The sequence below is a fragment of the Lolium perenne genome, chromosome 7 (assembly GCF_019359855.2).
Source record: "Lolium perenne isolate Kyuss_39 chromosome 7, Kyuss_2.0, whole genome shotgun sequence".
Classification (NCBI taxonomy): Eukaryota; Viridiplantae; Streptophyta; class Magnoliopsida; order Poales; family Poaceae; genus Lolium; species Lolium perenne.
Window position 1 is genome coordinate 21,056,802 of NC_067250.2, and position 10,037 is coordinate 21,066,838.

General features: G+C 45.7%; 2 protein-coding genes across 3 annotated transcripts; one reads left to right on the forward strand and one right to left on the reverse strand.

Moving 5' to 3' along the window:
* Positions 1-401: 401 nt before the first annotated feature.
* LOC127311198 (ABC transporter C family member 10) lies at positions 402-8,383 on the forward strand. 2 transcript variants are annotated; one of them, XM_051341577.2, is made up of 13 exons: positions 402-784; positions 1,247-1,311; positions 1,467-3,499; positions 3,969-4,289; positions 4,367-4,453; positions 4,561-5,157; positions 5,248-5,412; positions 5,603-5,897; positions 6,323-6,537; positions 6,622-6,927; positions 7,097-7,160; positions 7,389-7,628; positions 7,719-8,383. In XM_051341577.2, the coding sequence occupies exons 2-13, from the start codon at positions 1,281-1,283 to the stop codon at positions 7,826-7,828; spliced, it is 4,464 nt and encodes a 1,487-aa protein (XP_051197537.1). In that variant the 5' UTR covers positions 402-784; positions 1,247-1,280; the 3' UTR covers positions 7,829-8,383. The 2 variants fall into 2 exon arrangements, with proteins under 2 accessions (XP_051197537.1, XP_051197538.1); XM_051341578.1 differs by lacking the exon at positions 402-784 and adding an exon at positions 964-1,015.
* On the reverse strand, positions 8,334-9,764 carry LOC127311199 (uncharacterized). Its single transcript, XM_051341579.1, has one exon. The coding sequence runs from the start codon at positions 9,514-9,516 to the stop codon at positions 8,557-8,559; it is 960 nt and encodes a 319-aa protein (XP_051197539.1). The 5' UTR covers positions 9,517-9,764; the 3' UTR covers positions 8,334-8,556.
* Positions 9,765-10,037: the final 273 nt, after the last annotated feature.

A 10,037-nucleotide genomic window follows, 5' to 3' on the forward strand; every position in this document is an offset into this window, starting at 1 on the left:
CCGCTGAAAACTACCGAACCAACCGTTCCTCTAGTGCCTGGTCCGACACTTCTAATGAAACATCCTCAATGGACGATGATTTCCGTTCTCTTTTGTCTTGTTGGTCTCGAAGATGGCTGTCAGTCTTCAGTGAAACTGACGAGTACGGGAATCCCAATTTTCCTACGGGGCGCCTCATTCTAAAAGCATGGATTGCTTCTGAGAGCCTAGTTCTCTCGGATCCACACTTTCCAAATCCTGTGGGCGGAGATTGGATGAGTAGTGTGCACCATCGGGCCCAACCAACCAAACGAACCGAAAATTACTGGGCCGATGCGAGGCAGGAGATGCACACAACCAAAGGCGGCCTAGACGTTGGTTTCCGTGCCGACGCCCCCAATCGGCTATTGGGGTCTTCGGTGAGGGCGAGTGGAGATGCTCGTGGTATCGTCACTGTGCAATGTCATCCCGGTCCCAGTCGCGAGGGTAGGCCGGCGGTGGAGAAGCGATGCGGGGCACGGCACGCCCGACAGCCACAGGCCGGGTGCAGGTATGCCGGCCGGCCGCGACGACGCGAGCAGTGACGAAGGCGCGCGCCCGCGTGCCCTCCGTCCCAGTCGCATCCTGTCATCTAGCGCCGCGGCTCCTAGCTCCGGCATCCACTGATGAAAAAGGCCCGCGACCACGAGCCCAGGGGCAGCTACTGAGTGGCGTTCCACCGTTCGTCCGCCCGCCAGTTAATACACTGGAAAGCTTGCGGCCGGTGCCGACGGCGGGGAGGCCGCCGTAGCCGCGAGAGGAACTGGTACGGAAAGAAAAAAGGGGATCTTTTTTTTAAGTAGGGTCAAGGTCAATTCGGGAAGGGGGTTTAGTTTAGGTAGGATTTCTGGCTTCTTTTGGCAATCCTTTCTCGGCAACGTAGTTTTGATTTCTTCTTCTCCGCTGTCGCTGATTCATTTCCTTGACATTCATGGTGAATGGCGTGGCAAGGTGGCCAATTGACCATGAAGAACTGTGCAGCTTTGGAGTTCTAAAAGCAAGTGCAGCTTTCCGGGTTCTTTGTCTTGTGTGAGCGTGGGAATATCTGTGGCTACATTTTTATAAGAAAAGATCAGTGGTTGCATAATAAATAAATAAACAGTCTCGGAGTCTCCAGTACAAGTGTTTTTATTCTTTGCTCTTTGTCCGTTTCTTCAGTAAAACAAATGTTTTCGTTTTTATATCTGTTCTTTGTCTTAGCTAGATTCATATCCTTGGGTTCCTGCAGGGCCGAAAGAGGAGCTGATCCACCCGGCAGTGCAATGGTGATTGTGCAGATGGGTTCCCTCACAAGTTAGTGGTCCTATCTTCATCTTTCTCAAATTACATTGCTACATCAACTTTTTGAAGCATAGCTTGCTACATCATTATTGCTACCCCTACCATCAACTTTGTTCGGGAAAAAAGCATGCTGGAAATCTCACTCCAATACTTGGACATTTCTTCAGATGATTGGATGACAAACTTGTGTGGGAGCCCAGTATGCTCCAACCAAGCTGTACTTTCATGTGTGCTGAAGGATGTATTTGACTCTTCCACTTGCATAAATCATCTGATGGTGATTGGCATCAATGTGCTGCTCATAATCATGCTCACACTCCAACTGATTGTCAAAATACCGAAGAGTAGAGCTTCTATGCGACAGCTTGTCACACTCAGTTCACCACTGCAGTTGGCTGCGGTAGTGTTCAATTTCTGCTTGGGTTTGGTTTATCTTGGCTTAGGACTGTGGATGCTGTTGAATATGTTCAGTCGGGATGCTTATGTTTACCTGCCACACTGGTGGCTTCTGACATTATCTCAAGGATTCAGTTTGATCTTTTCCGGCTTCGCTTTCAGCATCAGGCCTCTATTTCTTGGAGCTTCATTTATTAGATTCTGGTCTGTCGCGCTGACCATCGACGGAGCATTCATATGTTGTTCCTCAGTTGTTGAGATTGTTGTAGAGAAGGCAATCACCATTAAGGCCTGTTTAGATCTTCTGTCCCTACCAGCTGCATTTCTCCTTCTACTTCATTGCATTCAGTGTAGCCATGATGAAGAGGGTTACCAAGGAACCGGAAATGCTTTATACAAGCCCCTGAACACGGGGGCAGATAGTGAGATGGCTGATTCTGATAATAAGGTGACTCCTTTAGCTAAAGCTGGTTTTTTCAGCAACATGTCATTTTGGTGGCTGAATCATTTGATGAAGATGGGTTATGAGAAACCTCTTGAGGAAAAAGATGTGCCACTTCTACAAACCACAGACCGTGCACATAACCAGTACTTGATGTTCTTGGAGGAACTGAACAATAAGCAGTCCCAGTCACACGACACACCATCAATCTTGTGGACTATTGTTTCTTGTCACAAGCGTGCGATCTTCGTGTCAGGTTTCTTTGCTTTACTCAAGGTTCTCACCTTATCTACAGGCCCAATACTTCTCAAGGCATTCATCAATATATCGCTTGGGAAAGGGACCTTTAAATATGAAGGCTTCGTGCTGGCTGCAACAATGTTTGTCGGCAAATGTTGTGAATCTTTGTCGCAGAGGCAGTGGTACTTCCGCACTCGCAGATTAGGTCTACAGGTGAGATCACTCCTGTCAGCAGCTATTTATAAGAAGCAACAGAAGCTGTCTAACTCTGCAAAAATGAGGCACTCTTCTGGAGAAATTATGAACTATGTGACTGTTGATGCTTACCGGATTGGGGAATTCCCATACTGGTTCCACCAAACATGGACAACAACTGTTCAACTTTGCATTGCTCTGGCAATCCTGTACAATGCAGTTGGTGCTGCATCGGCTTCATCGTTGGCTGTCATAATTATCACTGTACTTGCTAATGCTCCATTGGCCAAGCTGCAACACAAATTTCAGAGTAAGCTTATGGAAGCACAAGATGTAAGATTGAAGGCCATGTCTGAGTCCTTAGTTCATATGAAGATCTTGAAACTTTATGCATGGGAAGCTCATTTCAAGAAGGTTATCGAGGGGTTGAGGGAGGTTGAGTATAAGTGGTTATCAGCATTCCTGCTTAGGAGGGCATACAACAGTTTCCTGTTCTGGTCATCACCTGTTTTAGTTTCAGCGGCAACCTTTCTAACATGCTATCTTTTGAAAATCCCTCTTGATGCTAGCAACGTGTTTACCACTGTGGCAACTCTGCGTCTTGTGCAAGACCCAGTTAGGTCAATACCAATTGTTATTGCGGTATTCATACAAGCTAAGGTTGCTTTCACTAGGATATCAAAGTTCCTTGATGCACCTGAGCTGAATGGGGAACTTAGGAAGAAATACCATGTGGGCACTGATAACCCAATAACGATGAACTCATGCGGGTTCTCATGGGATGAGACTTCATCAAAACCAACTCTAAGGAATATAAATTTGGAAGTCAGAGCTGGAGAAAAGATTGCAATTTGTGGAGAGGTAGGATCAGGAAAGTCCACTCTTTTGGCTGCTGTCCTTGGAGAGGTCCCCAAAATTGAAGGCGTGGTATGATTGTCTATTCCTCTTATCTATTTTTATGAACTAGAAAATCCAATGGCTGTCATTTTGTGATCTTATCTCGAAATATGTACTTTTGTTACCCCTTTTGGGTTTTCTCATGAACTAAATAATTTGTTAGTTTTGCAATGTTTTGTTATTGGCACATTCATTAGGTCCCTTTTTATCAGATTGCAGATTTTGTATGATGTTATGTTCTTCCACTATGTTGCAAGTACAAATGCCATATTCATCGAGCACGGGGCAACACACTATTTCTCAGTATGGTTGAGCTTGGCTAGTTGCTAATTTCTTTATCGACATACAGACTGTTGACCATGATTTATGTTTGGTTTTCCCAAGTTGTTCTGTGTATTCTGGCTCATAATAGTTGCCAACACAATATATGTTAAACTAGATCCTTTTTGTTAAACTTAATATCTGAATATCATCATTCATCTTTATGTACATATTCCAGATTCAAGTCTGTGGGAAAATAGCGTATGTTTCTCAGACTGCATGGATCCAAACAGGAACTGTACAAGATAATATCCTCTTTGGATCTTTAATGGACATAAAATTATACCAAGAAACACTTGTGAGGTGCTCGTTGGTCAAGGACCTTGAAGTGCTTCCATTTGGCGACCTTACCCAAATTGGGGAGAGAGGAGTAAATCTTAGTGGTGGTCAGAAGCAGCGTGTTCAGCTTGCTCGTGCATTGTACCAGAATGCAGACATCTATCTTCTCGATGACCCTTTCAGTGCTGTTGATGCCCATACAGCAACAAGTCTCTTCAATGTAAGTATTATCAGCAGGTGCCAATTGCATTGCTACTTGATTGTGACTGTTTTATGATGCTCTTAACTGTGTGACAGGAATATGTGATGAGTGCTCTATCAGAGAAGACTGTTCTTTTAGTGACCCACCAAGTGGATTTTCTACCCATATTTGATTCCATTCTGGTCGGTCTCTGTCTCTCTCATGATTTATGTCGTACTATGATTTTTTTTTTATAGGGAGCTGTATTTATTTGTCGATTTGATCTTAAACTAGTGATATTTTTTGGCAGTTAATGTCAGATGGAGAGGTTATCCAGTCAGCACCATATCAAGATTTGTTGGCAGATTGTCAAGAATTTAAATACCTTGTAAATGCCCATCAAGATACTGTTGCTGTTTCAGATATTACCAATGTGGTTTATCGCCGACAAAAAGAAATACCAACAAAGGAGACTGATGGCATTCATGGAAACATATATTTAGAGTCTGTGAAGCCATCACCAGTAGATCAGCTGATAAAGAGAGAGGAAAGAGAATCGGGTGATACAGGTCTTAAGCCTTATATGCTTTACCTGCACCAGAACAAAGGCTTCTTGTATGCGTCTCTTTGTGTTATATCTCACATAATTTTCATAGCTGGGCAAATATCACAGAATTCATGGATGGCTGCTAATGTCCAAAATCCTGGTGTTAGTACACTGAAGTTAATTTCTGTGTACATTGGCATTGGAGTTTGCACAATGTTCTTTGTGCTGTCAAGGTCTTTATTCGCCGTTGTTCTTGGGATCCAGACTTCAAGATCCTTATTTTCCCAATTACTTAATTCATTGTTCCGTGCACCTATGTCCTTTTTTGATTCTACCCCTTTAGGAAGGGTTCTTAGCAGGGTAAAACTTCTGAAACAAATGAAAATTATGATAAATTACAGTTGTGTTTATCTTAGCTTCGTAGATTTTTAATGATGGATTTTTTTACAGGTCTCTTCAGATTTGAGTATCATTGACCTTGATATTCCATTTGCGTTCATGTTTGCCTTTAGTTCCAGCTTAAATGCATATAGCAATATGGGTGTAATTGCTGTTGTTATATGGCAAGTTCTATTTGTATCGGTGCCGATGGTTCTCTTGGCAATTCGGTTGCAGGTGATCATTGCTCTTTCCTGTATGGCTACTGCTTTTTTTTCTTTGTTATTATGAATGAGTAAAGCCCCTTTATTTGGGTATTTCATTCACCAAGATATTCTACTGCTATGTTCATCCAAGAGGTCAATTAGTCTACTCTTTTAGTTTCATAATTTCCATTGGCTCAGATCAGCTATGTTTATTCATGCAGAGGTATTATTTAGCCTCAGCTAAGGAATTGATGCGAATCAACGGCACTACCAAGTCTGCTCTAGCCAATCACTTAGGTGAATCAGTTTCAGGGGCTATAACAATACGTGCCTTTGGAGAAGAAGACCGTTTTTTTGCTAAAAATTTGGAGCTAGTTGACAAGAATGCTGGCCCATACTTCTATAATTTCGCAGCAACTGAATGGTTGATTCAACGTTTGGAAATAATGAGTGCTGCAGTTCTTTCTTTTTCTGCTTTTGTCATGGCTCTCCTTCCTACAGGAACCTTTGGCCCTGGTAAGTAGCTTATTCTAGGTACAACCATCACAAAAATAATCCGCGTGCTGGATAATATTATTCTCCTAGTAACTTAAAAGTTTTAAGACGGTTCATTCCTGCATGCATTTGTCAGTGAATTGTTATACGCACAGCAAAGAATTTTTCTCTATATTTCTGTAGGCTCCTGGTATTAAGTGTTATGAGGGTTAATGTTTTGTTACGATAGCCTACATTCTTTATCGGATGGAGTTGCATATTTCTACTTGATACTAGTGAATAGCTCGAAACCATAGTGGTAGTCTGGTCTTCATATATGCAATCTTCCCTTCAGTAACACATTATATAATGTCTATGTGCCAGAGTCATTAAGAAACATCAACCAGGTTATAGAGAAATTAACATGATCATAAGATACCTAATTACTTTATATCATTCCTCCACAGGTTTTGTTGGTATGGCATTGTCCTATGGCCTTTCCCTAAATAATTCTTTTGTTAGCTCTATTCAAAAGCAATGCGACCTTGCAAATAAAATAATATCTGTCGAACGAGTGGACCAGTACATGGACATACAGAGTGAAGCAGCGGAAGTTATTGAAGAAAACCGACCAGTACCAGATTGGCCCCAAGTTGGCAATGTGGAGCTTAAAGATTTGAAGGTAACCAAATATACATGCATGCCTGACTAGGTGAAACCCTTACGAAGTTCTTACAAATGTATGTGATTGATTTCTGTTTGACAGATTAGGTATAGGAAAGATGCTCCCCTGGTACTACATGGTATCACTTGCAAGTTTGAAGGTAGAGATAAGATTGGTATAGTTGGTCGAACAGGAAGTGGCAAGACAACTCTAATTGGTGCACTATTTCGTCTTGTTGAACCTGCTGGAGGGAATATAAGTATCGACTCTGTGGATATCACCACACTAGGCTTGCATGACCTGCGTTCGCGTTTGGGTATCATTCCACAAGAGCCAACACTTTTTCAGGGTACAGTAAGATATAATCTGGATCCTCTTGGGAACTTCTCAGATCAACAAATATGGGAGGTAAGAAGTGTAATATATGAACAATAGAAAATTCAGCATCTTATTAAATTTGGATGAATAACCAGATTTAGGGGCATGTCAAATATCAAGTTACCGTTCTCTGTTTAAGGCATGCATGCATCTTAAAAGAAATCTCTAATTGGTTGTTTCGTATTCTGTTATTCTGCAGGTTCTTGGCAAATGCCAACTTCTTGAAGCTGTCCAGGAGAAGGAGCAGGGATTGGATTCACTTGGTAGGAACCTCAGTGTATTTATAATTTGATTTCTGGAGTTTATGTTGTGCCCCTAACAACTTGGGCAAACATAAAACATCGATCCAGTTGTTTCAGAATTCAAAAAATAGGGGTCTTAAAATGCATGTGCGGCTAAATTTTTCAAAATGTTAGCCGTCCTAGGTAACTTTCTAGCAGGACGTCTGGAATTGTCTTGTTCATAGTACTAATCAAGATCTTGCAATACAGTTGCAGAAGACGGGTCAAACTGGAGCATGGGTCAAAGGCAGCTCTTTTGTTTAGGCCGCACACTTTTGAGAAGGTGTCGTATCTTAGTTCTTGACGAAGCAACAGCCTCTATAGACAATGCAACAGATGCCATCCTTCAGAAAACGATCCGGACCGAGTTCAAACACTGCACCGTTATTACAGTCGCCCACCGTATACCGACAGTCATGGACTGCGATATGGTGCTTGCAATGAGCGATGGTATGGTTCTCTTATGGCGTACTTATTAGGGTTGTAGCATAGAGCTCCATAGTCCAGAGTTGCATACTAATGAGCCATTTACTTTTCCAGGGAGAGTAGCGGAGTATGACAAACCCAAAAGGCTCATGCAAACTGAAGGGTCTCTCTTCCGCGAGCTGGTCAACGAGTACAGGTCATACACATCGAATGAAAACATTTAGGAGAGATTATCGATGGCGTGTGTATACTGCTGCAGTTTCTCAGGAGATATGCTAGAATAAATTTCAGAAAAGGTATGTTTTGCCTTGAGAAGATAACAGGTGATCTGTTGCTGTACCTCAATGGGATTCATCTATTTGAAATCTGAAGAAAATACAGAGCTATCTTCTAGTTATTGCCTGGAAACATCTTTTGCTATGTGTTTTTGGAGCAACATACGATGTAGCTTATCTCCGTTGGCAGTTTTTGCCGCTATTCAGAAGCGCTGAGGCTGACATAAATCATGAGCGTTTCTTTTGCTCCAGCAGTCGGATATCGATGCCTAAATGGGAGGGACTTCAAATCTGTAACCCTGCTGTCACCATTGATATATTGTTGGGGCTGCTTAGGAGAAGGAATGATCTGATTCTGATGATATATTGTTGGAACTAGTTTGTATACATTATACTTTGCTGTACTAGCTTACCGTAGTAATTCCACTTATTGTCAGTGTACTATCCTGGATGTAACACAAAAATAGATTCATCATAATCTATTGCAGTCTACTCCCAGAACAACCTACTGCAGGTAATGTACATTTTAATCTGATTTGAGCTGAGTTCACACTTTTATAGAGTACACACCAAAAATTATAGAGTACAATGTATGTAGTACTGTACAACAAAGTCCCATACTGAAAACTACACCTAGCTGAACAATGGTGCGCCGGTGCAACTCGCGGAGGAGCTAGCTAGCGCCGCCAGGGCAGCGGGCTGCCTTCCTCCATCTCAGGCCGTGTCCGCACCATCTTCGCCGACGGCATCTTGCTCCCTCGCACTGCCATCCTCCCCAGCTCCTCGCCCGCCAGTGCCCGCAGCTCCATCTCCTCCCTCCTGCGCCTCCTGCTCCACCGCACCGCGCCGGCCACGGTGACCGCCAGGAAGCTTAAGGCCACAACCCCGCCGGCGCCAGCCACCACCGTCCATGCCCACCACCGCTGCCTCACGGCCGCAGGCGTCGGCGTCGGATGCGAGGGCACCTCCAGCCGCACAGCAACGCCGTAGTGCCCCGTGCCTGTCACCGCGCACTCGGTGGGCGACGCCATGGCGTGCGTGGCCACGGCCTTCCCGCTGGCCGCCGCGAAGGTGACGCACCTCGGCGCCTCCGTGGCGTTGACCGACGACGAGAGCGAGAGGTTGCCGAACTCCACGCGCACCGGCGCGCCGAGCGCCCGGAGCGCGACCTCGCTGCCGTTGGGCCCGGACGACACGTCGTACGCGAGCAGCGCGACCACGGGGGCCGCCAGCGCGTACCCTTGCGGCGCGGCGAAGAGCGCGGCGCCGTCGGGGAGCAGGAAGCGCAAGAAGACGACGTCGACGCGGCGGGCGAACGGGGCCGGCACGACGCGCGGCGGGACGGTGAACCCCGCGGTGGCGCCGGTTTCGTTGACGCCGTCGGCCCAGAGGGAGTTGCTCCGGACGCGGAGCGCCGAGGCCTCGACCTGGGCGCCAGCGGAGACGTGGTCCGGGAGGGGCGCGACGGCGACGAGCTGGTTGGTGCGGCGGAGCAGCTCGAACGCGCGGTCGCGGACGGCCGCCTCGACGGCCGAGATGTTGATAACGGCGCTGTGATTCTGCGCCGCGGACGGAGAGGAATGGCACAGCAACGCGAGAAGGAGCAGCGACAGCATGGGCGATGACGTGATCGCCATTGTAGGTAGCTTCTGTGCATCGACGGCTAACGCTTTCGTACGTGGCGGCGGCTGGAGGACGCCGCCATCTGGACGGAGGGATCGACCGGGACCGGCTTCCCGTCGGAACGGTGGAAGCTGGCGGTGGCCGGAACGGAGGACGAGAGGCTGGTATCACCAGAGGAGGGAAATGGTTTGCTTTATTTAGGGGGTGTCACTGGCTTGAGCGAAACAAATGCAGCCTCTTGGAACGAGAGAGTATTTCTTGGTGTGATGCTTTGTTGAACATCTGCAACACTTTTCGAAATTCCTGCGTTTCTCAAATGGAGCAGTTGATGGCAGAGCACCTAATTTACAACGGGGACATGCGTCACCGGAGTTCCTGGAGTGCGGCAGCTTTCTGGGGCGGCGCGCGGCAGGCCGGGTTGACTCGCATCATACTAAAATCATCATTTTGAATTCGTAATGGTACAAGTAGTGGCGTGGAGGGGTAGGATAATTTTCGTACTAAATTTGCTTTCGTATCTATTTTATCACGAAAA

Excerpts from the sequence above, each read along its gene's own strand:
- LOC127311198 (XM_051341577.2), top strand. The coding sequence starts at position 1,281 with ATGGTGATTGTGCAGATGGGTTCCCTCACAA. Across the intron at positions 5,158-5,247 it reads TAGGAAGGGTTCTTAGCAGG|GTCTCTTCAGATTTGAGTAT; the intron begins GTAAAACTTCTG and ends ATTTTTTTACAG. Across the intron at positions 7,629-7,718 it reads GGTGCTTGCAATGAGCGATG|GGAGAGTAGCGGAGTATGAC; the intron begins GTATGGTTCTCT and ends TTACTTTTCCAG.
- LOC127311199 (XM_051341579.1), bottom strand. The coding sequence starts at position 9,516 with ATGGCGATCACGTCATCGCCCATGCTGTCGCTGCTCCTTCTCGCGTTG.